Here is a 27,314-nt window from a genome sequence, read left to right on the forward strand (position 1 = left end):
TTTTCAAAAAACAAAATTATCCCAAGTACTAATAACATGTTAAAATAGTAGAATAGAGACAAAATGTAGATTCAATAGATAACAATTCTCTACAAAAATTGTCACATAGGATGGTATGATGGGATTGATGAGATCTTATATGAAAAATTGCTAATACATATATATATATATATATAGATAGATAGATAATAAATATGATAATTTGTAACAAGATGAGAATATATTATGAGATTATGTAATCATGTAATAACTCAATACTTATATATACAAGCCTCAAATGTATAAAGCTCCATTTTGAAAAAAGTGTGAAAATTTTACTTTTTCTTGATAGAATTTACATTTTTATAAAAGATTTGTACAAAATTTGTACATTTAGGACTTCTACCTAGCATTATTTTCCAATTCCATTAAATTGAAATCAAGGCTCCGTTTGGGTACAAAAACGATTTTATCTCATCTCATCATTATAATTTTATTAAATTTTCACATAAAATATAATAAATAATTTAAAATTTTCAAATCTCAAAATAATAATAATATTAAAAAATAAGATTTTAAAAAGATTTTATTTAATTTTTAAATTTTATTTAAATTATTTCATCTCATCTTACTATTCAAACAATATTAATAGATGGCTGAAAGTTAGTTTGTTCAATTTGATGGATTTTGGGGGTAGCGCCGGGGGAGGAACAGGGAACAGGTTGGGCTTACATTCTAGTACTGTATAGTGATAGGCTTACTACCCATTTATTATATAAGTATATTTTAAGTTTTTTTATTTTTTTTTATTTTTTTTAAATATTTTTTTAACATCCTTAATTATTAAGAAAAAGAAATATAATTTTACTAATATTTACTTCTTTAATTATTAAGTAAAATTAAAAATTAAATAAAAATTAAATAAAAAAAAAATAATAGATGAATAATAACAAGATAATAACCTTATCATTATTATTCTAGTTCCAGTTATATGCTTATATCCGAGGGCTTTCAAAAACCTGCCTCTCACGCGACTCGACAGGGCGTGTCCGACTTTCTCGTTAAACTACCGCCCGTCAAATCGTCAAGAATCTCCACATTTTTACAAGAGATACGACTTTTAAATGCGCTGCATTTTTATAAAATAGTAGTGGGTAGTATTAAAAAATTAATGAAAAAAAATAAAAAAAATAAAAAATAAAAAAATAAAAAATAATGAATAATAAAAGAAATAAATAAATAATAATAATAAAGTAAAAATAGTAATATAAAATGTTTAAGATTACTTGAGATACTCAACGCGAGTAGGAAAAAAAAATACCTTTTACCCAATGTGCAAAAGGCCAACTCTCTCTCTCCTTTGGCTACAAACTGCACGAAAGTTAAGGTTGTCGTAACCGATGGCGAATCTGCCCCAATCGCTCTCCATGAACGCGCCCTTCGGAGGCCCAAGCGCGTCGGCCCCAACAGTTGCCGGAGCTCCGGCGAACAAGGATCGGAAAATGGCCTCTGCTGAGCACTTGGTCCTCGATCTCAGCAACCCTGAACTCCGAGAGAACGCTCTTCTCGAACTCTCTAAGGTACCATATTGCCACGATTTGATTTTATCATTTCTTTTTCATTATTTATGATATCTAGCTCGATAAATATTGATCTTTGTTATACCTAGCTCGATAAATATTGGCTTTCTTTTCATATTATGTTTTGGAAATTTTGGCGATTCGTGTTTCAATTGTTCTTGGGCACCTCAATTCCGATTGAATTCTTGGATTGACATTACTTACCTTTATTTGACTGCCTTGTGTTTGGTTGCTGGGTAAACTGAGGAAAAGAAAAGAAAAGAAAAGAAAATAAAGGGAACTTTTTTTTTTCCCCCGAAGGGGAAGATGGCCTCCGTTTAATTAACGAACGAGATCAGTTGAAGTGAATGAATGAGTTAATCTCGTATGTTTACTTTTTAACTGGACACATTAGTTATTCCAGGGAGTTAAGCCTTTCTCCTTTTTTTTTGGGCGGTTTAGACTTCAACCTTTCTGCTTCATTTTGCTTTAGAAAAATGTGAAAAAGTTTGTGTAATCAAACTTGATTTCCATCGAGACCAAGATTGGATTTTGATGGATTTGCTATACGTTTCCGTTTTATATGGAAATATTAACTTTGGTATGTTAGGTAATCATGTCCAATAGCGGAAAGAAAAAACAAACAAAAGCAAAGCTGTAATATCCATTCCGTTATGGTTTGGATTTAATTAGTCTGCCACTGTGGGAGATGGAGATTGACATATTTGACATGAACACGTGGATATTCTTAAATATAAGCAAATTGCGCATCTTTATTGCTAAACTTGGGCATTCATTTTCCGTTCCTCAGTTGTGAAAAAGAATCAAGGATGCGATACTCACTTTAGTAACTCCAAATCAATCTCCTTAATTCGAGTATGCCGGAAAACATGAATAATATGCCATTGCCACTGGGAAAATGTTACCTAATTGTCGGAAATCGCACTGCAAGGGCTATCAACAATGCACATGCTTAGAGGATAAAATTGTTAATTTTTTACTCAAAAGAAATTATTTGGACTGTCTTTTCTTCTCTTTCTCGAGTAGAAAACATAGATAACAAACTACTTGGGGATGGTTTTTCTTTCTACAAGTACTTGGGGATGGGTTTGTACTTGTGCAATTTCTGGTTTAGTTGAAATCTCCGTATGAAATAATGCCCATGTTCTTTTATTTGAATGGATATGTGATTTAGCCGTTGAATATCGCAATCATAAACTTGTGTCTGCCTTGGTTTCATTTTTTAGAACAAGGAATTATTTCAAGATTTGGCTCCTTCCCTGTGGAATTCTTTTGGTACTATTGCTGCACTTATACAGGTATGCCTAATAAATTCATGTTTGTTTTTGTTTTTTTTTTTTTTTTCCTATTTTAGAAGAGAGAATTGTTTCAAGATTTGGCTCCATTGTTGTGGAATTCTTTTGGTACTATAGCTGCACTGTTACAGGTATGCTCTTTATGAATGTTAATTTATTTGGTTTCATTGTTTTTCTTTTTCCCCTTTTTTGTAATTATAAATTTGTGCTTCTTATAAGCACATATATCAGACTTATAAAAGAATTTACTTGCAGTTTATTTCTGGATGCTAGCACTTTTTGCTTGTCTTTTATCATTATACATATATTTATTATAACTAATTAAGTTTTATTGGGAAAAAAGAGACCATAAGTATACAAAAGGTTTAACTAAGACCTCGTTTGTTTTCACAGATGAGATGAGATGAGATGAGTTGAGATTAAAGTTAAAAAGTTGAATAAAATATTGTTAGAATATATTTTTTAATATTATTTTTGTTTTGGGATTTGAAAAAGTTGAATTGTTTATTTTATTTTGTGTAGAAATTTGGGAAAGTTATAATGATTAGATGAAATGAGATAAGATAAGTTGAGATGAACTGTGAAAACAATCGAGGCCTAAATAATACATGCAAAATTCAGCTAGTTTATGAGATCTCAAAAGGAAGAAAGCTGGATGCATCCAGAAGCAAGCATCCACTCAGATGATGATCTTAAAAATATTTACTTGAGCCGAATCACGAGAAAGCTCAGCAGTCAGACACCTATATTAGTCTTTATGTTCCTCTCACACCAAATTGTGTGAAGCTCAACACCATTAGAAGTCCTGTTCTTCCTCTCCCTCTAAATAGTACATTATACATAGAGGAGTAGCATTCCAAACCGGTCCATTGCTATCCTTCCCAACCAATCCTTCTTGAAAACGTATCAATAATCTTCGAGGTAAAGAGAAGGTAAAAGACCTCAAATAGTCTGTAAGATAATCTACTGATCCTAGGTCCAAATCCTGAAAAGCATTGGCAAAATAAATATCTCGTGAACATTTCTCCTACCTTCAGAAGATCCACATAAGAATAAACAGAATTACATTTGTATCTCAATCAGTGGGAGGGAAGGGATGTTAAGGAATAAAGCAAAAAGTATCTATGTTTTTGTTTTTTTTTTGTTTTTTTTATTTTTTTATTTTTTTTTATATGTCGGGGAACCTTTGGATCCACCCCTGCAAAGTAAACTCTGGTCCCGTGCACTGCACCTTCGGAAGTTTCCCTACACCGAACTGGTTAAATCGCTAGCTTTTCACCAAGGGGTTTGGCTCCAAAGGATTGTTTACACCCATGAAGTTTTGAACCTTGGACCTTGAAGGGAGTGATACCCCAAGACCAAGATCTTCACCACTTGGGTCAACCCCTTGGGGTTCACCAAAAGTATCTATGTTATCAGTTTGAAATTATCTGTTGGATGTGCAGTTGATAAATGGTCCATCTATCATGTGACTTTGGTTGCCATCAGAAATATTGATATATTTGATTAAAACATATGTTTATGCCATTGCATGTGGAGGTTTTGTCATCTGACTTTTACTTTTCTTGCTTGATAATCAGTTTTCACTAGCAGGATTTTTTTATCTCTTGCGGTTGTGTGTATTGCCTTTGTATTTTAAGAAGTTAATCTCCAAAATTGGAAGTACTTTGGTTTGTGATTCAGCAATGGGATTATGATGTTTTCTTTCCATGATGTTGAATCTTTTTTACTTGCAGGAGATAGTTTCAATATACCCTGTTTTATCACCACCAAATCTAACTCCTGCTCAATCGAATCGAGTTTGTAATGCTCTTGCACTTCTTCAGGTAGAATGCTATTTCCTTTCATTTTATATGCCACATATTTGATTTTGGACTTAAAATTGCCTCATCATCTTTAAAAAGTGAGTTTCGAGTTAACTTGTTCAATTGAGATGATAAAGCACCATTGCTGCTTGTTTAAATATTTCAGAATACTTGATTATTTGAGTCCTAAACTTAAATAGATGGAGACTACTTTGTCAATTAATTCTTAGCAGACAAGTGTAAGTTTGTCGACTGCTTTTTATTCTTGAATCTCTGTTTGTATGTCACGCTGATGCTTTGCTTGCTTTTTATATTTTCTTACAGTGTGTAGCCTCTCATCCAGACACAAGGATGTTGTTCCTCAATGGTAACGTTTTTGATATCTTCAATATGTGAAGACTTTTAGCCACTTCAATCTGGTATATGTTTATGGTGGATTTGCTTAATATGTGAGAGAAGAAACTCTGTTACTTGAACCATGGATGTAGGCCACCAATCTGAACAGTGATCCCTGCAGTATCTTAGGTAGCCGAAAAATGAGCTTAATTACTTAAAAATTAAAGTTGTAACTGAACTGATGATCAGCTGGGAAAAGAGGGGGGTTTGATGTGGAAGATAATCAGGGGAAGAGGGAGAGTCTTCCTTCCACTTATCAAAATAAAAAATAATAATAATTCCTTCCTTCCTTCCACTAGTGTTACGTAGGTCCAGAAAGAGAGTAATGGTTTGGAACGCCGTGGTGTGTGTTTTAGATGTTCAGTTGAGCTAAATCCTTGTTCATGTAAGGTGACTTTAGTTTGAAAATTCCCTTTTAGTTTGAGGTTTAAGGGAAAAAACCTCGAATATGTACTTATAAAAAAAAAACCTTGAATATGTGAAAAACATTCATGCCATTGTGTTCTTGAGATGGCTTCGCTATCTATGTCTTAACATTGTTGCACCTCATACTCTGGTGGAAAAAGATTTCCTCCAGTTATAGGAAAATCCTCCAACCCAGTCTATTGAATTGCCATGTGTTCTTTTCCCTATATTGTATGTATGTATTGGATTTTGTGGAAAAGTTTCTTTTGCTTTATTTGTTCATGTAGGAAGAGAGAATGGAGGACTTTTTGTAGGAAATGACTTTACAGGCATGGGGGGAGAAGGGAGCGCGAAATTTCACTAGTAGCTTTTGATGCTTGGATCTTACATAAGTGAGAGCTATATAGATTTTTTATTTGTACTTATCAAAGATATTTTTTTTTTTTTATGTCCGTAGTCATTGGTTGTATGCTTGGCTCAATGACCTCTTTTGAAGTTTTGATTCCCATGTTTCTTGTCAATAAGTACCTTGAACGTGTTGTGCATGGTACCTTTACTTGTGGTACTGCAAATCATAATTGCTTTGAAATTAACCATAAAAGGAAATAGAGAAGATTATTTTTTATTTTACTTATAAAAAAAGAAATAAAGAAGCTTATGGCCTCTCCATAATGAAGATCATCTGCTGGAAGGTTCACAAGAGGCATGTGTTATAATTAATATGTTCAGGTTTCAGGACGTGTCTTCCAACTGACCCTTTCATTTACAGCTCATATACCGTTATATCTGTACCCCTTTCTCAATACAACAAGCAAGTCAAGGCCATTTGAGTACTTGAGGCTGACTAGCTTAGGTGTCATTGGTGCCTTAGTAAAGGTATTTCATTGTTGCTGAGATTTATATTGCATGAACTCATCGACATTCTTTTTTACTTCCATTGATAATGATAATTTACTTATGGAGTTGCATATGTTCAGCCACATTAAATTCTGCTGTAGAATATTGACATGCCTAGCACACTTGAGGTGTAATGCAACATACGATCTGAGGAGAGGAACAATGCATAGATATTATCAATCCTAGAGAAAAACATGGTTTGGAACCCTCCATCCATAGTTTAGAAGTCCCTGAGGGAGTGGGCAGGGGCATTGAATAAAGAGTAAGACATATGAGGGCTACTCAACATTTTCTAAGATCAATGTCGTTATATGTAAACCTAGAGCAATAGCATGATGAACCAAGAAATTTCTACTTAAGAAAATAAACGAGGGGGTCAGGGGCATGAAACCAGTATACTTTGAACTCTTTAATTTCTGTCTTAAGTGTTAAATATAAAATAAGAACTTACATGCCAAATAATGATATAAAAGAAATAGAAATAGAAAATTATTCTAACTATATTGAAGAGGATATTATATGAAAATGGTAACCAAATGCTATATAGTCAATCTGCAATGAGTCTCAGTTAATTCATGCTTATTTAGTTAGTTAATATTTACTTGCACTTTTGCACATACTCCCTCTTGTGTCTACCTCTCCCCCTCCCTCTCTCACAGTTACATGCAATCACACGCACTAAAGATTACTCATAAATCTGGTTACTCATTACTACAATGTTTTGAAGAGTTTTTTTCTTTTTCTTTTGCCAGGTTGATGATACCGAAGTTATTAGTTTCCTTCTCTCAACAGAAATAATTCCGCTGTGCCTGCGTACTATGGAAATGGGTAGTGAATTGTCAAAAACAGTTGAGTATCTTGAATTTATTGCCTTGAATTCACTACCTGGACACTGTATGGCACTTGAGCATAAATAGGCTTTTTAGAATTTAAGACTACTGCATCTCATTTATTCCCACTTGACAGTGTTGGCATATTGAAAAGTTACCACCTTCAAAATGTGTTGCTATTTTACTATTTCTATGTTATCCTTAAAAATGTTGTTGCCAAGTTGCATGGAAGGCACAAGACTATGATTACCCATGAATATATTATGTAATAAACATCTGGAAATGCAGAAATGGAGGCACTTTTCTTGCTCATTTGCCAGCTGTTCTTAATTTAAAGAAGTCTCGTCCTGACCGATGACCCAGTATCATATTTTAAGGTTCATAAATATATGACAGAAAGTTTTCTGGTGGCAGGTTGCAACATTTATAGTTCAGAAAATTCTGTTGGATGATGTGGGCTTGGATTACATTTGTACCACAGCAGAACGGTTTTTTGCAGTAGGTCGAGTTTTGGGGAACATGGTTTCGGCCCTTGCCGAGCAACCCTCGTCCCGGCTGTTGAAACATATTATTCGATGCTATCTTCGATTGTCAGATAATCCAAGGTTGATAAAGTAGATTGCAGTTCCGGTTCTCATTTACTGCTACCACATTCTTTTCCCATGATCTCACGTCCTTAGTTCTTTTTGTTCTCAATTCTGTATCCAATGGATGTGTTCTTTGATTTTTGTGTTGCAGGGCTTGTGATGCATTAAGAAGTTGCCTCCCAGACATGCTAAGAGATTCTACCTTCAGTAGTTGCCTTCGTGTAAGCACTTTTTTCTCTCATTGGTTACATTCTCAAAGTTCATTTTTTGGCCTTGTAATTTCCAATGGAGCTTTCTTGGTATCTATGATTTGTTATCCCGAACACAAGTGTAATGTTCTGAATGGGGATGGTAATTCCCAGCCTTTTCAATGAGAGAATGACATTGAATTTGTTATTTATTTGTATGTGCTTCGAATAGTGGATATCGTTTGTTTAAAATAAAAAAGAATGTTTAGCGTTTCTGCATTCGGAAGAGCTGGCGATACTGAAAATATGGAGAGAATTGGCGGTATCCTTTTTTTTTTTTTCGACAATACGAAATGATCTAATTCTGCACTTTGATGTATATTGTAATTCTCTCTGCTGTTTGATCATTTCCCAATTTCATGATCTATATATGCTTCCAGGAAGATCCCACCACAAGGAGGTGGCTACAACAGTTGCTTCACAATGTTGGAGGAAATAGGGTTCCTGCACTTCAGGGCGGGGGAGGTTTTGATCATATGATGGTGAACTAATAAAAAATATGCAATGCTCTTAGACTTTCCATCTGCTATTTATTCTTCCAGGAAGATCCCACCACAAGGAGGTGGCTACAACAGTTGCTTCACAATGTTGGAGGAAAAAGGGTTCCAGCATTTCAGGGCGGGGGAGGGTTTGATCATATAGATGGTGTACTAATCACAATTCTGCAATGCTCTTATTATTTTCTCTCTCTCTCTCTCTCTCTCTCCCTCTCTAGATAGGGCAGTATAGTGAGAGTAGCTTATCCATATATTTTAATCCAATTTAACAGCGCTAATTAGCAATGTTTTGTTGTGATTTCTGAAACTTGGGCTGAAGTACAGAAGCCAGTTTGGATGAACTCAAGAGATTCTTCTTCAGTACTTTATTTTTATGAGCTACTGTTGTCGATTTCAACGGTGCTAATTTTCATGATATTCTTGTATCCATTTATGGTCCCTAACTTGTAAATAGGTATTTTCTTTGCATACATTCTGAGTATTGGGCTATGCCTATTTACTTCACTCAATAAAATATATATATAAAAAAAAAAAAAACACACACACTCACCGAGAGAGACTGTCCCTCCGTAATGAAGTTATCATGGTTGGGATAAGGATCATATTAACAACTCTGCGAAGGCCTTATCTCTGATACATAGCCAACCTGCCAATATCAGCATCTTATAAGCGTTGTCTCTACTCCCTGTTCTCGTGACACGGCCATTAGGCCGGAAATTTAGCTTAGGCCTCTTTTTTCAACCCGCCCCGCAGCGCCACCCCCCCACCCGCCCCCCCCAAACTCCCTCTAGGCAGTGGAATTTATTTGGCTCTTCACTCGGCAGAGGATCATTCCTTGACCAATAAAAAATGTTCCTTCATTGATCCTCCCAGCATTACTGAAGCTAAAATATTATAATATATATATTTATATATTGCGGAAAAAATAATAGCATTCTTTCGTTCTCAACTCCCAAGCAAATCATTATCGACCACGTTGGAGCTGACTTTTGTGGGTTTTAGAAAGAGAAACTTTAATTTCTCTTTAGAAAACTCAAACCTCTTATAGTATTTTTGCCGGAGATGTGGCTCTCACCCTTCTCTCCGTTTTCTTTCCGACACCACTTTGTGTATATGCTTTGGCTATGGTAGTGTTTTTATTCTCTCACCTCCATCGATTCAGTTTTGGTCAGATCTACCGCACTCCAACGACCAATAGTCGACACACACCTCACCACGCAACCCTACAATCGCCGATCTATTGGGACTACGAGGAACTGTGGCGAAAATCCAACAAGTGACCCTCACGCAAGGCTTGCTTTCCTCTCATGACCTTCACGCGGCGTTGTGCCCCGACGAGCCCGTCGGTTACACGCGTTCCACCAGCAGATCCCCCACCTCAAGATCTTTCAGATCTACCCCACCTCACGTCCTAACCATTGGCGCGTGGTCTCCACACGCAACCACAAGTGTGCGGGAAGACAAATGCTCCGCTACAGATCAGTTCATATGATATTGTGCTTTCTATTATGTTATCGTTTTCCTTAATCGATAATCTTGAAAAAGAGAATACGGATCTCTCCAAGAAATTGAATTTCTTGGGATTAAATTACATGATTTTGTTGGTTGATTGAGATTATTTTCTTCTAGATTATGCAAGAAGTTCATATTCTGAAATTTTTAATTCAGATTCTATTAGTAAAAAAAAAAAATCCCTAAATAGTAAAACAATAGTAAAGAAGTTATAAGAGCATTGGCAATGACTAGACTTTTGGAGAGGTTTTGGCTATAGCCAAAACTTTTGGAGAAGTTAATCCATATTAAACTAGTAATCTTAAAGTAAAAATAGTAATATAATATTATGTATTTTAAAAATATTTACAAAAATTAATATTTTGTAAATATACTTGTATTAATATTAAAATTTAATATTTTGTAAATACACTTATATTTAGTATTTAATCCACATTGTACGCCATACCGGTTTTGCGAACACCAAATTACAACAAAGTCTAGAGAAAACAATGTTTGAGTTGAGGTGAAAGTGAAACGTACTGGGAGAGAAAAAATGGATGGAAGCGGAGAGAGATAGAGAGAAGAGAGGTTTTTGAATGGAAAAATTATAAAATATTGATTCGATCCTTCTACAGTGACTCTCCAAATATAACTAAGAGCCTTAAATTAGTGTAATTCAAAGTTTTACAAATATATTTTTGGCTACTCCAACCTAAGAGTTTTAACTCAAAAAAAAAAAAAAATTAGATTGCACTGGCATTTGGTTTCGCATCATTAGGCTTCAACTTCTGTGTTCGTAGTCTGTGTTTGTACGATTGTTGTTGCACGTGTTGATTTTTAGGGGTCTCTTGGAGCCTACTATATATTACACTTGAAGACTTGCAGTGACAACCCTAACCTGTTTCAATGCTGTACGACCTGTGCCTGTGTCAGAGACGATGTTTTTTTTGTTACTGGGGGGGAGGGGAGTTATGTCATGGGGGTGCTTCGTGCACCTTTTTTACGGGTATGAGCTTATTGTGAGCAGTGGAATTAGGAGATCATACCTATATATATATATATATATATATATCGTCATTTCATCTAATTTATACTATGATTGACTTCTTCTGTTGTGCATGATATTATTTATTCTCCCTTTTCTGCTTACACAATGTAGTCTTTTTATGAAGATTTTGCTGTGATAATTGCATGATATCAGATCATTTTTTTTATAGTCCTGCTGGTGAGTTTTCAGCTGGCCTCAATTTCCCGGTGACCCATTGGACAAAGTTGAATTTGTTTGAGAAACTGTACTTCCTGGCATTCCATTGTATGAGGGTGAGTTCAAATATGCCAACTTCTTGTCTGGAACGAAGTATGAGCAAATCATGTGCTTTGAGAAAGTATGGGCATTTGTGACTTGGAAACCAAGAAAGTGTGCTTACTTCTGAAAACAGGGGTTGGCAAACCGATCTCATGATCTCATCTCATAACACAGGTGGGATAGTTTTTTTGTGTGCTTTGAATTATTTGATGATACACCAGCTGTTTGGAACTTCATGAGGACGGTATAGAATCTTATGAAGAACTAGATTACTGAGTTTATAATGACTGGAAGCATGTGTAATGACCTGTCTTGCTGGTCGTCAAGTTCATATCAACTAGTAGTCTTTTTACTATTCATGGGTGAACGCTCATGCAGCATCTTCATTTGTAGATTTTATCTCGCAATGAATGAGCTGTTTCTTTTTATCTCACCCCGGTATTTATTCCCGAAATCACCTGCCTTGGATATTCTTTCTTAGAATCCGTGTTTTCAGATTCCCGCGTTCCTTCCTATCTTGTCAGATGCGGCATCTTAAAATGTTCTTTTGCTATTACATGCATGGGTCCACCACATGACAAGAAATTTGCACTCTGTTCAAATAGCAACTGACCAAGAAGTTACTTTGATGATGGAGGGAGATCACAAGTCGAGAAAAAAGAAAAGGATGCAGAAAACATCTAATTCGGTTTGCAATAAAATACATGATGGAATATCGTTTTCTGTATTCTTAAGAAAACAAAAAAACAATGCCCTGTAATCTTCAATCAAAGCATGCAGTTTAGTGTACAAGAAATTTCATTGCCTTGTTGAGTGTCTCCCTAAACCTGACCAAATTTATCGTCAGATTCTGGCCGTCAACATACACAGCTCTTGCTGCATTATAGCCCTGCAAGAATATAGACATGGGATCAGCTATGACTGGGTGGTGCGGTCCATATTCTTTGAAAAGCGAACTCTCCTCTGGCTCTATCTTGTATTCCATATAATGCACCCCCATCTCCCCTGCCGGGTCTCCATAGTAGGCTTTTGAAGCCCAGTCCAGCCCCAGTGGTACCACTTGCACCATCACTGCCCCAGCAGGTAAGAACACTGCATTTGCAAGGCCAGCACCATGGGCTCCGACCATGACACTGCACGAGTTTATGACCCTGGCAAACTTGTCCATGTTTGACATCCTGTTAGGCTTCGCCACAATTGCTTGAAAACCCAGTTCCTCTATAATGCCCACCATTTCATCTTCATTCAGAAACGTTCTTGTTTTACGACGAGAAATGAGAACTAGCACGGGCTTTTCTATATCAGAAACAGTCTGTGTCTTCAGGTTATATGATTCTCTGAGGAAATTCTTGAAGTCAAACATGGAGTACCCTCCAGGAATTTCTGTAGAATTTACGGCTAGGTTCTCGTGGTACTTGAGCCCTATAACTGCTGCAGGAAAGCAGCGAACACTTCTATCTGTTGCTGGGTTTATGACCTCGAAACGAGACAGGTGGGTTAGAATCCGATTGTATTTTCTGACCCACAAAGGCTTGAAATCGGAGATGACAAATTGCAGGTGGGATTGAAACTGGCGGCATGTGATGAATAAGGGGATGATGACCTCGTTAAACTCATGAAATAGGTTCCCTGTAAAGCCACCAGAGGAGAAGACCACAGCCGGGACATCATGGTTGAAATGACAAGCAGGTGAGCTTACATTTCCAGCAAGTATTAGCACGGGCGTCACTTGTTTCATGGCCGTCTCATCCTCTTTCCTTGCATACGGCCGAACCATGTGTTTAACTTGAACGCCGGAGGATTGGAGGTAAGTAGTTAATGCACTATTGTCAACTATAGCTGGTTTGTTTGTGATACAAACTTCAGAATGGAGGTCAGAGTGACAAGAAAATCCAGTGGTTTCAAGCTGAGCTCGATCTTCTCCTGTGGGCAGATTGAGACCTTTACATTGATTAGGAAGACTGAAGACCAACATTAATCTGTATTGGGTGAATCTGGGTCTGTATAGAAAGCTTATGTCGACAATATCTTGTGTAGTGTTTGAAAGCAAGTTAAGAAACGAAATCATATTAATGCTAAAGATGAAGAGAGAACCTCTTACTAATCTTCTTAGAAGAAATTCTAGGGGCTTTGCAACTTCTTTGCCCTTGTCAATCTTTCTGCTGCGGAGACTACGATCCCAGTCTGATAGACTCTGCTTCCCTACTGTACCAAACAACTCAATTTAGCATAGTCAAAGGAAAAGGGTCCCGGCGGAAGGAATTTGGAGAGAGAGAAACGGTATGAATACTGATCATTACACGAATCAAATGGGGTAACATCCGATGTGAAAATTGCAGCATAAAGGAAGAACAAAAAAAACAATAATGCTACTGAAGATGCTCCAAGAACCAGCCTGTTGGACTCCTTCCCCATCCTTCATCAATGAGAGATACTTCACAGATCTGTGTTTTACACATTGAAAACGTACATGATAAAGACGAAAGAATCTTCAATTCAAGTGCCTAGTCTTTGTCAACCGTCTGTTATCATAGATTATTATTATTATTATTATTTTTTGTTAATTTCTATGTAGTTTGAACATATGCAACTAGCCAACTATATATATTAATTCTAGCTTGTTAATTAATTCATATTTATTTTGGGAACTAATGCTAGCTGAAGCACTAATATAAGTACATATAATATATTTCGTCGGTGGACGGTTTTCTATTCCTTGAATCAATCTTCAAAAACGCATCTTTTGACTGCTTCTCACGTGCTTAATTTGTTGTAAACTCAACTTAAATTTGTTCTACTGATCTACAATTTATACCTTGGTGCTCAACATTGTTCATAGTTTGAAGATTCATTTATGAAATAAAAAGAATGAACACACTTGAATGGGCTTGTGACTTGAGGATCGTTTACCAATAAATAAAGATATGGGCTTTTATGTCCATTCCTACTCGGTTGACGCATATTATATGGGGTGGGCTGTTTAGCTGGGCCAATCTAGTCCTGAACCACTTCAGGCAGACCTATACCAGAAAAATGGCTTTAAGGGAAAGGCCAGATTAATTATAGAAAAATTTTATTTATTATTTTCACATCATACATAATTTTTTATTTTTATTTTTTTCTTACTAAATATGTCGTGTGTATGGATGATGAGTATAAAAATTTAATTAATTTAATTAGGTCCAATAGGCCACGCAATAGGAGGCTGGAGCTTTTACTTCTCTAACGTACAGAGGTCTACTTGCATAATTTCTTGGCCTGCAGTGTAATACAATATAAATTCGGCTAATCTCTTTTTTATTGGGATCGGGTGTCTGATAACAGTGTTTTAATTAATCTCGAAGGTGCACATGTTTTCGAGAGTTTTCCGTAAATGCACTTCAGATAATTTAAAGAAAAAATTTCTCAAATAACCCCTAGAGATTGATTGCAGTCAGTAGAATTTGAACCTTCGATTTTAGAGGGAGCATACCACCAAAATCAAGACTTTTATCACTCCAGCCAACTCTAGCATAGGGGTTATAAATTCTGTTTAAAAGCCCTATACTGGGGCAACGATTTCATGCATGTGTGCTGGAAGTTATCTAATATTTAAAAAAGAATACAAAAATTCTGGATATTATATATGTACTTTGGCGTGCCAAAGAAGAATAAGGGGTCAATGTTCTCTCTAATAATTAAAAGTAGCAATACTGAAATATATTTCCATGGATAATGTTGAACAAGTCCGAGCTCAGTTTGTCATGTCTATCTGAAAATTAAACTAAGGATGTTAGGTAGCTGAATGATGTAATGTGTTTCGTAAGAAATAGAAACTGATTCATGCATTCAACTGATCAAAAAGATTCTGATAGGGCCTAATTTGTTCATTCCGTTGAGATTGAGTGTGCGCTTGTATCTTAGATTGCCAATATCTTTGAAGAAAGTTTAAAAAAAAAAAAAAAAAATTCTGGAGTTAAGTTCAGAAGTCATCATGGATTGGCGCCGTTATTCATTATTATTTAGATATTGATGATAATATTAATGATCATACGCTTCAAGTGTTAACAATCGTGCGTGTGTGTGTGCGTGTTATATGATTTCTGAGAATTTGAGAATTGAGGTGATCTGTACCGTCTTCATGCGGTGTATCCATCAGAATATATATCGAGAAGAAAAAATAAAAAAAGTAGGAGTAGGATCTCATGTACGTGCAAGAAGCCATTTGCATGGACCCCGGCCCACAGGGCAAGGACAAACAGCAAGGGAATTTGAAGTTTGAAAGCAGAGAAAGAAAGTTCTAATATTCCTTATTACGGATCAGACCACACGAATGAAAAGAGACTCGACTTTTAACCAGAAAGGAAAAACATGCATATAAAAAGATAAAATCTTGGATAAGAAATAAAATAAATCTTCTTCTCAATTACTATTTACTCTCACACACTCCACACGTTACGAAGAAAAAGAAAAAAAACTTGTCAGGTGTGAGATATACGTGAGGGTGAATAGTAACTGATGTATAACAAATCTCGAGAGAGAGTTTCATTACAATCAATTATTCGAGGGAAATTGATCATAAAAAGCACTTTCAACATGTTGGTTGTCACCAACTATATATATATATATATATATATATAAATATGTATGTATGTATAATTCCTATGATCGGTGAAACCTAATTAAGTTGAAAGCTGTGATCATCTGATCATGATCTCATGTGTCTGTGTGAAGGTTCCTAGCCTATTAAAGGAGGTGAGGCAAGGATCAGTTTCACATCTTTATAAGCTTCAGCTGCTTGTTTCTGTTGTCACGCATGGACTTTAATTTGCTCAGAGTTGGGACAAATAGATATGCATATAGCTAGTTGGCTTAACACATGATCTAAAGTACTGCTCGATCGTATTGATTGCTTATAATCAGAAGACATTCGGACCGAATTCATGTATTCTGATTTGTTAGCATTTTCCTTCCCCTACTCATAATTACTAATTAGTGTGGATTTTTTATAATATGATTCCAATCCCATGATTTCAAAAGATTTTTATATTCTTTGGAGGGTCACTGCATGCTGACAACAAAAGCTAGCTAGGAAAAAGACGCAACTCACTTTTTCTCGTACTGTCATACACTGAATCTCAAAGGTTCATTATTCCTATAGAAGTTAACAGGCGTAGATAAAGCTAATTTACCAGCTTTGAGATCAAGTAGATAATGTTCTTGTTTTGCTTATAATTGTGTACGCGCGCGGTGAGTAGTACTGTGGTTTAGCTCACACACCTAATTAAGCGAGTACTTACAAAATGATCACGAAATCGTAATTCTGTGGCATAGCGTGCTCAGATCAAAGAAAAAGCATAAGAAATATATCCGAATTTATTCAGTAAGCCATGATCATCACCATGTATATACAGAGATTGTGAATTTGTGATTCCCTGCAACTTCCATTTAAGTTTATACATATAATGTACTGACTAGACCTATATATATATATATGATCTCCCGTTATATAGACAGGATTGATATGGGAAGATCGAAAAACAGAAGACCAGTAGCAGTAGTTATAACTGAATTATAACGTACACTACTTACAAAACTCAATGAAAAGAAGAACCATGAAAAGAATAACATGGCTGTTCTCCTCCACGCACAATATAAATCCCCAAAAATCAATGATATAACCTAGAGTATAAGATGAGAGCATTGATAATGGCTCAAAATCAAAAGGCCTTATGATAGAACCCATGAATCCTCTTCCATGACTCCTCTCTCTGCATCTTCAACTGCTTGTAGAAGTTCCCGATAAACGTCTCGGCTTTAGTAAACAGCTCTTTCCCACTGACCTCCTCCTCCTCCTCCTCCTCTTCCTCATCATAATAATATTCCTCCTCCACAGCTTGATCTGCTTCACTCTCCCAGCCTCCTATGAAGAAAAGGCTAGGCATGGAGGGACACTTTTTAACTTTTTCCCTTTTAACATGAGGACCGGCGATTTTCTCGGAGGCGGATTTCTCAATAACCTTAGCCTTCTTCTCAGTAGTTTCTGGAGCAACTAAACTACTGTCGTTAGTGTTCTTAAGACTCCCTTTATCGGGAGAGACTTCTGAGGACACCAAAGGTTTTGGGGCAGCAGAAGCAGGATGTTTTTTGTCCTCGGAAGGCTTGGATAAGGAAGATGAAAGAACGCCAGCTTCAGCACTGAGGGCAATAATGAGGATGTTGACGATGGCAAAGTAGAGGTAGGTAGGCCTCAACGAGGAGGAAAAGAGGGGTGTAATAATGAGAAGAACAGCTAGGAGGGTGAGCATTAGAATCTGAGATTTCTTGAATTTGCTCATGGCTTTTGTTCTTGAGCGAGTGAAAAGCTGACCAGTAAGATGGTGTGGTGATCAAGAATATTTGATAAATGAAAAATATTTAGGAGAAGTTTGTAGTAGTAAAGACCAAATTGAGGTTTTGGACATATTTATAAGGCGTTGATCAGAAGAGGTGGTGGAGGCAGAGAGATTGATAGATTGGATATTGTCGTGTATAAGGGTGAGAAATGCATGTGCATGTGATATCCGTCAACAAAAGTACAAAAGCTATAGAATATTATGAGTGTCATTGTAATTGCCACATGCGCCAAATGCGCAGAAATGCAAACACATTTCTCTTTAGTCCTTATCCTATTGTATATTAATATTATATGACCAAGAACTTGGGGTATATATATATGATTCACATAATAATTTTTTTTTTTTAAATAAGGAATGGCAATTCCTCGTTTAAAAGAATGAATAATGATAAATATAATCTCAGAGTATACAAAGTCTGCACACTTTTTTTTTTTAAAAAAAAAAAGAGAGTCCAACATTAAAAAAATAATCATGATTTTTTTCATATAAGTTCCAAATTTATCTATTTTTTTCAAATGGGGTGTGTGACATTTTTTCATCTTAATTAAGACTCCAAATATCATTTTCCTAAAAGAATAGTCACTCCATACAAAATAAGATGAGTTATATATAGTTATTTAAACTTACAAAAAATTCATTGGTGTTTCCAGGTCGGAGGTCGACCACACCATAAGAAACTCCAACCTTGATGGCTGCCATGGATGGATGGATGGATGAACCACCCGAGGTCACCGCGGCCGTTAGAGGTATCAACATATATGTGCCATCCAATTTGAAAGGATATATTAACATCACCAATGTAATAATCATACAAATGTGTCATTTTCGAAATGCATGTACAGAAAGAAAAAAAAGAAGAGCTGATGCATTGTAACTAAAGTGCTGTAGCAAGCATGCAAGCAATACGAGTACAGACAAGATAAAATAGCCACAAGGGAAAGAGATTAGAATATAATTGGTCATTGCTCGATATGGTCGGTGAAAAGAAGAAGCATATACCCCAATTGCCTTTTTCTCTTCAATTTTCCCTCTGGGCCTCTTCGTACACACAAGAATGGGTCCCACACAGGGAAATATATGTGGGCCTTCTATAAGAACTATAGTTTTGGACCCCTCCACCCTGGGAATCTGTCCCGCCCATTCCACAATCCCACTTGTAAATAGTGCTCATGCGGTCCCCAAGTCAACTTTAAGGCCCACTTTGTCTCATTGGCGGTAACATGGGCCGGGATTTCTGTAAATCAAAGAGTAAATCGAAAACCATATTTTTTATTAAAAAAAAAAATCGCAAAATCATATAGATTTTCCACCAAAAAAGAAAAAAAAAATTGCATGAAATACAGATTAATTACTGCAAACCATGTAAACAGTATCCTGATCACTGTCCTACATGTTTGGCCCATCCTATCTCTGCCTTGCTCTTTTTCCACATGAAGGCCATAAGTCTTGGGAGTACTAAAAAAATAGGAAAAAGCTCCCCCCCAAAAAAGGTGGGTCAAGGATAAGAAATATAAATCAGGATTCCACAATTTGCAACTTTTTCATGTTGCCGATCTGTGGCCTAGAATAAGATATAGCAAGTCTTTGACATTTTCTGCTTGAGTTTATCCATAAGTGGTCAAAAGTAGTTTTGTCACTCTTATTCACTTTACTTAAGAAATGTATTAAGATATAAATCGTATAGACCTACAAAACTCTAGGGCCCCATCAAGCAACAGAATATTTCTATTTATTTTTAATTTTTTTTTTTAAAAAATATGTATAGATAAGAGATTAGTCTGACAGAAACTCAATCAACCAAACCGAAAATGGATCCATCGCCTTGAAAGATTTAGGAAGCCTAAGTGGCTAAAATCATTTCATTCTTCCAAAATTATGCACTCTATACATCTTCTCTTTTGAATGCTAAAGGCTTCAAATTCAAAATCTTCCTTTTAGCCAATTTAAGATCTGAAAGAGCAACTTGAGAGAGAGAGAGAGAGAGAAGATTTGATAGAGAAATTTCCAAAAAGGTAACACTATGCACCGTCCGTATCAAACTTCTTTTCCAAGTTAATGAATACATAGAGCAAAAGTGTGCAGGCAAATTAGAGATTCCCTTATCCTTTTGTACAACTAGGAGCCAAATAATCAAAGATTTTATATTTGGGAAACTTTAGCCGATAATGCAGATTGTCCAATGTCCAGGACTTACGTTAGAACGGTGGCAAATGACATACGAGTCGAGAGAGCTTGACAGGGATTAATAATAGCAAGAATGCCTAAAAATGTGTTCCCAGGGCGCACCTTGCAAAGATGTTTCAGCACGTCCTGAGTCATGAACGTTGAAATATCCAAATTACTATGGGACCTGGTGGCATTATATGCTACATTTGCTTTGAATAACACAAACGGGAAAATAAATCCCTCTAAAGCAAAACTTGTCAAGTGGACTTGGCATTCTGACGGTATACTCCCAATATGCACACAGCAGCACATACATTTCCCAGATTTGATTAGTACTGCACTTATCTATACATAAAACCAAGACAACGGCATGTAACATAGTTCGGCATATCAAGAAAACTACTAATGGCTAATAATTTCATTTCTGGTGCTTGATAGGTCACATATACTTGCATGGAGAAAATCATTCTATCTTCCCAGTTTTTGCCATCCAAAAATCAAGTTGCATCTTGGTTATGATGAAGGCTGGACCCACCATCTGAGTTTCCGCAAGAAGAGGGAAGATGTATGCTGAGATCATCTAATGAGGGGCTGCCACGGATGTTTAAACCATGCTCATTAGCCAAATGCAAAAGGCAGATGAAACACAAATGTGGAGAAATGTCCTCTGGAGCAGCTGCTTGACAGTCAACAGGAAAGGAGGACAAGAGACATCTGAAGGAGATCGTTTCTTTGCAAAGCTTTTGCTAAGGAACATATTATCGAAAATAAGAAAAATATTTTTCAACTGAGCTAGTAAAGAAACGTTTCATTAAAAGGAAAAAAAAAAAAAAAAAGGACAGGTAGCAAGATACAAGATACGTAAAGAAAAGAAAATTAACATCAGGACCGATTCATTAAACGCATTGGAATTAATGTAAAAGAACAAGCAAGATATGAGAAACGGACAGGTGGCAGCAAAATCAATGAAAAAATACCATTGCCTTTCTGCCGATGGCAAAAGTAGTTTGCTTGCCAAACAATTAATGTTCATATTCTTGCACGAAGTCTCATATTAATGTCGACAAGAAACTCTATACATGTTAAATTGCAAACGAACTGCAGAAACATCTAAAAGTTTAATTTATTTTTGTTAAAATTGTGCAAATAAGCTGATAGAGTTGGAACGGGTAAGCAACTATAGTTATGAGCTCCATCAGTTTGGCGGACAGCTTAAATTCATATCCAGTTTCTGAATAGATTAGTTCTATGAACTTAAACTTTCTATATAATGAAACTGGAATATGCAAGCCCATCAGACAAATATAGACAATAATTAAACAACCTACTATATCTGTGTCAGAAGTAAATCAAGGACAGATGAAAAGAATATGCTCACTGATTCAGAAGCTTCAGAAGATTCTTGTATGTAATCCCACAGAGTTTCTTTGAGTGAATGCACATCAACTTGTTTTGAAGTTTTGTCATATTGGACTTCAATTCTGTTTACCTAAAGCATCACAAGTCAAGTCTAGGGACAAGAAAAAACTAACAGCACTTTTTTGGGTAATTCTGATGCATACAATTCTAAGAAATGATTTGTTTGACAAGTAATCTTCAACTAACAACGCCCTAGATTTAGAAAGAAAAAAAAAATACCAATACAAAAGTTATCTGCCCCAAATTAAAGACCATCCTCCACTATTGTTGCTCTTCTGAGAAAAAATCTCTTACTCCCTGTAACTCTCTTTCCATTCAAAAAGTGTTGTTCTCATATAAGGAAAAGGACATGGAGAAACAGTAACCATCTTATCTTTCACACCACACTAAATCTGTTGCAAACTCCTACTGACCTGACCAAAGAATACCAAGATTTACTTAAACCTTGCGAAAAAAAGGAAAAATAGAATGAAAACAAACCCGGCGAGGCTGAGAGACAAGTCTATCTAAGTTGTCCACATCATTATGAAAACGTCCATCGTCATATTGGCCATCAAGCACACTCTCATTGTCCCATGATGGCAATGCTTCGTCAAAATCATTGTTTCCTTGCCATGAGTTATCATCTGGATAAAATAATAAGGTAGTCATCATTCAATACAATTAATATATTCCTCTCCAAGTGCCCATAGAATATACATATATTCTCCCCAAGTCTACTTGGAGAAACGCCTTCCAATTGATACTTATTGAGATATCACAAGAGAAAAGAAAGAAACCTTATGCCTACTCTGCTTGGAGAAATATTATGCTCATCATCTAATGCTAAGACAGGGTACACTCTAACTTGTGACATGACACCTTACTCAATAAACAACTAAGGAAGAAGAATCGTTAGAACTATATAATATACATACTGATAAAAAAAAAAAAAAACTATATAATATACACTCAGCATTTATGCCTACATCTATCAAAGAGGATAGATCATACAGAAACTCTGTCAGATGCGCTCCCTCACCCATCAGAAGATACCATAAAACCTAAAGGTAAACAAACTATCATGCCGAACATCAACACAATCATGCAAATATGTATTACACCTGCATATGTAATGTCCACTCATGTTCAGCATCAAAGACAGATGGAACATAAGATAATCATGAGAAAGAAAGATGGGTCCATACCAAAAAATTTTCTTCTCTTCCCAAGGCACTGCAATCAAAATGGGCATTTCACATTTCATTGTCAAACAGAACAACATTACAAGGACCAAGAACGATTTTAAAAAAAGCAGTAATGCTATTACCTGAATATACATTTTTCTCAACCCTATTTGAGCATTATATCGTATATCTTAAGCTGTGCATGTGGAAAAATTTGTCATTTTTACTCACTTATTAGTCACCACCAAAGAATTACATAATATATGCTGCTAGTGGCTATATATATTCCACCCATCACAAACTCAGCCAAATGCCTATAAACTGCTGTATGCTGGATTGAGGCCCCAGATTGACACTCCATACTCAAAAAGTTTGAGATCAAGCTGACCTAAAATAGCTCCACTAGACCAAACTTTAAGCTACATTACTGGCAACCAATATGGTAAATTTATATATTGCAAGGATTAACCTACATTACCAGAACATTGGGAAGAAGGAACAATTTGATGAGATCCTCAGGTTGATAATGGCAATCTTCTGGAAGTCTGTTATTAGCTGGTGTTCTATTTGCAGGTAAAAGTAAAGACTTTGGATTTTTAGGGGGAAGAAAGATATCATGCACTTCTTCATCCAAGGATTCTTTAAATTCGATGTCAACTTCAGCGAGGATTTTCTTCTTTGCTCTCTTAGTTGAGCCAGTTGGTCCACCTTCGGTGGTAGTTGCATCCTCTGAACGTACAAATAAATACCACATAAAGTAAATTTAGCTGTTAGACACAACAAGCAATACAAACTGTTTTTTAACAAGTAGCACAACATACAATACAAACTAATAACATAATTTCCCCCTCATTCCTACCCTTAGATCTGCAATACTTCCAGTGATCAGGACCTGCCCAAGCATTTTGTTTTGAAGCAACTCCAAGCCCTTGAAACAGAAACATCGAGAATTTCTCAAATGTGTTATCTACAACAGGTTCACGAAATGTATAAGGATCATTCCCCTACAAAATATTAGAAAATTAAGTAAGTGGCCTTACATATTTGTTTCTTTTGTTCATTTGTACTTAACAAAAAAAATCCTAAAGGTTCCACACTGTGGTAAATTTAGGGGGAGTTGAGGCAGTGGAGGCCCGGGCAGTAAAGGTTGGAAGGTTTCCCTAGGTTAAAAAGATTACAGTTTTAGAGGGGCAGGTTTTCTTTGTATGCCAATACTCATTTGCTTAAAAAAGAAAACAAATTTTGTGTGTAATTATGATCTGAGCCTTCCAAGAAAAATTCCTAGGTTCGCCACTAGGTTCAAGGAAGAAAAAAAAAAATCAATGGTATAACTCAATATAAAACCATTTCAGCATGCCATAGGTAACAACTACCTCATGATGACTTTGAAAAGTAGGATCTCCAGAACTAGAGCTCTGATTAACAAAATTTGTCTCGTGATCATGATCAGAGATCGATGCATCATGACTCCCAAATAAATTAGAATCAAAATCAAATTCATTATCATCATATGCATCAACAATCACATCTGATTCCTGGCCTACATCAAATGTCTGTGATGGCCTTTGATTATCACTATCAAACAGATGGACAATATCCTTGAGAGTCGGAGAAATCTCATTCATTGCACGCATGTTCATCATCATCTGTTCAATGGATTCTACAAAGAAGACAAGCAAATGACCAAAACTTGAAGAATAAATGAAAAAAGGCAATACATATACACAGATGTGTGTGTGGGAACATGAACTAGAGAGATCAGAACTCTCTATTTCATACCTTTGGCAAAAGAGAGATCAACCAAATCAGAAGTATTATTTTGGGATGACCATGATTTACACTTCCCTGGTACTTCAAAAGAATCAAAAAGTACCCGACATCCTCCATATACTCCAAGGTTATTCAGTAGGAGACCCTTGGCTCCACCTTCATCAAATTTTGCCGATATCTGATGATATAGAGGATCCACCGAAAATGCACCTAAAACATCAGGAATACAGATCAGAAATTCAAAGAGGAAAACAGATGAGAAAATGCTAAGGATGACAATATGTGACACGACCTGTTAACCCAACACGAATACGACATGAAATTGGTAGGTTTGGGTTTGATGTTAACGGGTTCAGGTCAAAACGGGTTGACCCATTAAGACACGATTCATTAACGGGTCAACCTGCTTAACCCGCTAGTCACCCGTTTAGACCCGTTAAATTTTTTACTCAAAATTACAATTATATCCTTTTTAACCTAAAAACAAAAATACCCTAACCCTATTTCATATTTCCTAACTCTCTCTCTCGGTTCTCAGTTGTCTCAGTTGAGTCAGTTCTCACGAGTCACAATTGCCTCCCACACTTCCTCTAGATTGTTATTTTGGTGTTTTTATTGTTTGGATTGTAATTTTAGACTTATGTAGTTAATTTTATATATTTGGGAGATATTGTGATTTTAAATTTTATATGAAATTATGTTAATTAGATCAAATAGATTATTTGGGTCAATTCAACCCATTTACATAAAAGGGTTGAAACGGATTGACATAGATCGTGCCTTGTCAATATATTTTTAATTAATTCATAACAGGTCCAAATAAATCGTGTCGTGTCAACCCGTTATTTTAATAGGTCGTGTTAGAGTTTGGGAATCTGACTCGTTAAGCTTAACGTGTCGTACTCAGGTTGACCCATATCGTATAATATACACGACTTGACACGACCCGTTAATACAATTTGCCACCCCTAGAAAATGCAGGGTTAGAAGGAGGATATGAAGTTACCGTCAAACTTCTTGACATTAAGAACTTCAAACGAGGATTCCAATGTTGATAGTGGTGATATCTGCAGAAGCACTTGCATGAGTTTGCAACTGCAGTTTAATCCCACTAATGCCATGTAATCAGAAAACCCTACCTTCCTCTCAGGATTTTTCTTAGAATCAGTGCTGTCCAGCCCATTGTCAACATTGTCTCCATCTGCAACAGTTTCTGTTAGAAAAGCGTTATGATAGGAAACTGAGCAAGGTGCCGAAGCATAGATATCTCTTCACCAAAAAATGCTGAATTTAGTAGATAACATTAAGTTATCAAAATTAGTAGATAACATTAACGTGTTAAAAGACAGCGTATAGTTACTTCTGAAATCACACTGAGAGATTTAATACAAATTGCAGTTCTGCAATACTTAAGTCGCCAATCTTAATGACCAAGTTACCATTTTACTTGACTACCTTAATTAGTCGATACATGAATTAACTATGTGAAAGCAAACAGAACCAAATTATGACTGAACATCAACTATAGCCCTCAGCCAACCTTGTTCATCTTCTATGCCAGCTCGATTGATCCCACCCAAGACCTTATATGCCTCTGAGTGCACCGCATCCACCCTAGCAGAGTAAATTTTCACCCCCGCCTCCAACGTGCAACTTGCCTATGATTTGAAAAATAGATAACACCAATCAAAAATTTAGAAAGGCAACACAAATACAGCAAATTATTTTTCACGAAATTTTTCAAACCTTTTGAAAATTAGTCTCTGCGTTGTTTTCTGCTTCAACTTTGATAACCTCACTAAGATGATCTATAAGCATCAGCTCCCAAGTATTCTTCTGATTTATTTTCTACATTACGCGGGAAATCAAAAGAACGAACAAAAAGACAATACAAAATGAATCCGAACACCGTTCGACCAGAAGAACCAATGGTAGAGCCAAATCGTGGCACAATATTAGTGAAAGCATGTACGTTTATTTTTGTTTGTATGCGTATTGAGCGAGCGGCTGCTTAGAAATTTGTTCGGTTTAAAAATTAATTAGGAACGAATTACTCAAAAACGAACGACAGATAAAATAACGAAGCAAATTGTACTAAATAAGTAACAGAATGATGAGAGGAGTACGGACATTTTCGCTGGCAAGTTTAATGCAGTTATGGTACAAGTCGATAATGCGTTCTTTGCTAAGAAAAGAATCGGGAGGAGGCGAAGGGGCAGTTGTGGAAGCAGCTATGCGACGATTGGCAGCGGCCCGTGCGGCGCGTGCCTGGGCGCGTTCGAGTTGGTCGTCGTTAGAAGCCAGGAAGAAGGGGCTGGTCGGTGATTGGAGCCGGTTGGAGGCCATTGAAGCTCTTTGAGTTGCTGCCAGTGATGGCTTAGGGCTCAGTGGTTCTTCGGCCATCGATGAGAAAGAGAGGGAGAGGGAAGGGGGAGAGACCGGAGAGACCGTGCGAGTATTTTCTGAAGAGGGGAAATGTTGAAAGAGAGAGGAGGGCCTATTTTTTTTTTTTTTTTTGTCCATTTTGGTCTCAAAGTTTACTACTTTTTTTTATTTTATTTTTTTAATTTTTATTTTGTTTAATAATTAAAAAAGTGAGTATTAATAAAATTATATTTTTTTTAATTTTTTCCTTAATGATTAAATATGTTAAAAAGATATTTAAAAGAAAATGATAAAAAAAAATTTTGAAATATACGAGTAGATAGATAGTAATAAAGTAATAATCCTATCAATACCCTTCGATTATTTGCCCTTCCTTGAATGCCCTCTAAAATGATAATTATTATTTTTCCAATAAGCAAAATGATAGAGCTATTTACCGTGCGAGAATACAAAAATTTTATGTACAGTCATTTTTACATATTCTTTTACGTACTTTATTGATATGATTAGCTGCATATTAAAAAGATTAAAATAATCAATCATATTAATAAACTATGCAAAAGAGTACGTAAAAATGACGGTACTTATAACATTACTCGAGAGAATATCCCCCAGGGCCCACCCCAGATTGAGATCTATATAGATCTCATCCACCAATACATATCCCTCGTTTATACAAAAATATGGGTCGTTTCACTTTATAATTTCGGAA

General features: G+C 36.0%; 3 protein-coding genes across 17 annotated transcripts; 1 reads left to right on the forward strand and 2 right to left on the reverse strand.

Moving 5' to 3' along the window:
• The first annotated feature begins 1,320 nt into the window (after positions 1-1,320).
• Positions 1,321-8,894, forward strand: LOC121234971 (CCR4-NOT transcription complex subunit 9-like). 4 transcript variants are annotated; one of them, XM_041131139.1, is made up of 9 exons: positions 1,321-1,559; positions 2,914-2,985; positions 4,591-4,680; positions 4,984-5,026; positions 6,230-6,336; positions 7,110-7,205; positions 7,602-7,801; positions 7,926-7,995; positions 8,403-8,894. In XM_041131139.1, the coding sequence occupies exons 1-9, from the start codon at positions 1,380-1,382 to the stop codon at positions 8,511-8,513; spliced, it is 969 nt and encodes a 322-aa protein (XP_040987073.1). In that variant the 5' UTR covers positions 1,321-1,379; the 3' UTR covers positions 8,514-8,894. The 4 variants fall into 4 exon arrangements, with proteins under 4 accessions (XP_040987073.1, XP_040987072.1, XP_040987075.1 ...); XM_041131138.1 differs by lacking the exon at positions 2,914-2,985 and adding an exon at positions 2,786-2,857 and having other exon boundaries at positions 1,323-1,559; XM_041131141.1 differs by having other exon boundaries at positions 1,326-1,559; positions 7,602-7,792.
• Positions 8,895-11,999: 3,105 nt separating this feature from the next.
• LOC121235620 (alpha-1,3-arabinosyltransferase XAT3-like) lies at positions 12,000-13,792 on the reverse strand. The gene has a single exon (XM_041131955.1). The coding sequence runs from the start codon at positions 13,385-13,387 to the stop codon at positions 12,101-12,103; it is 1,287 nt and encodes a 428-aa protein (XP_040987889.1). The 5' UTR covers positions 13,388-13,792; the 3' UTR covers positions 12,000-12,100.
• A 6,313-nt stretch (positions 13,793-20,105) lies between these two features.
• Positions 20,106-26,743, reverse strand: LOC121235851 (condensin complex subunit 2-like). Of its 12 annotated transcripts, none has more exons than XM_041132274.1 (13): positions 26,348-26,743; positions 25,964-26,065; positions 25,758-25,875; positions 25,357-25,418; positions 25,224-25,284; positions 24,227-24,427; positions 23,821-24,107; positions 23,307-23,451; positions 22,926-23,176; positions 22,469-22,496; positions 21,762-21,907; positions 21,241-21,351; positions 20,106-20,608 (listed from the first exon to the last, which is right to left on the reverse strand). In XM_041132274.1, exons 1-13 carry the CDS (start codon positions 26,738-26,740, stop codon positions 20,360-20,362), a joined length of 2,154 nt encoding a protein of 717 aa, XP_040988208.1. In that variant the 5' UTR covers positions 26,741-26,743; the 3' UTR covers positions 20,106-20,359. The 12 variants fall into 12 exon arrangements, 5 of the variants coding, with proteins under 5 accessions (XP_040988208.1, XP_040988209.1, XP_040988207.1 ...); XM_041132275.1 differs by having other exon boundaries at positions 20,106-20,538; positions 22,926-23,182; XM_041132273.1 differs by having other exon boundaries at positions 22,926-23,182; positions 26,348-26,742.
• Between the last annotated feature and the right edge of the window lie 571 nt (positions 26,744-27,314).

Source organism: Juglans microcarpa x Juglans regia, chromosome 6D, assembly GCF_004785595.1.
Source record: "Juglans microcarpa x Juglans regia isolate MS1-56 chromosome 6D, Jm3101_v1.0, whole genome shotgun sequence".
Taxonomy (NCBI): domain Eukaryota; kingdom Viridiplantae; phylum Streptophyta; class Magnoliopsida; order Fagales; family Juglandaceae; genus Juglans; species Juglans microcarpa x Juglans regia.

Excerpts from the sequence above, each read along its gene's own strand:
- LOC121235851 (XM_041132273.1), bottom strand. The coding sequence starts at position 26,740 with ATGGACAAAAAAAAAAAAAAAAATAGGCCCTCCTCTCTCTTTCAACAT. Across the intron at positions 26,066-26,347 it reads TTAAACTTGCCAGCGAAAAT|AAAATAAATCAGAAGAATAC; the intron begins GTCCGTACTCCT and ends CGCGTAATGTAG. Across the intron at positions 22,497-22,925 it reads TCCTTCTTCCCAATGTTCTG|TGCCTTGGGAAGAGAAGAAA; the intron begins GTAATGTAGGTT and ends TTTTGATTGCAG.
- LOC121234971 (XM_041131139.1), top strand. The coding sequence starts at position 1,380 with ATGGCGAATCTGCCCCAATCGCTCTCCATGAACGCGCCCTTCGGAGGC. Across the intron at positions 1,560-2,913 it reads CTCTTCTCGAACTCTCTAAG|AAGAGAGAATTGTTTCAAGA; the intron begins GTACCATATTGC and ends TTCCTATTTTAG. Across the intron at positions 5,027-6,229 it reads AAGGATGTTGTTCCTCAATG|CTCATATACCGTTATATCTG; the intron begins GTAACGTTTTTG and ends TTTCATTTACAG.
- LOC121235620 (XM_041131955.1), bottom strand. The coding sequence starts at position 13,387 with ATGATTTCGTTTCTTAACTTGCTTTCAAACACTACACAAGATATTGTC.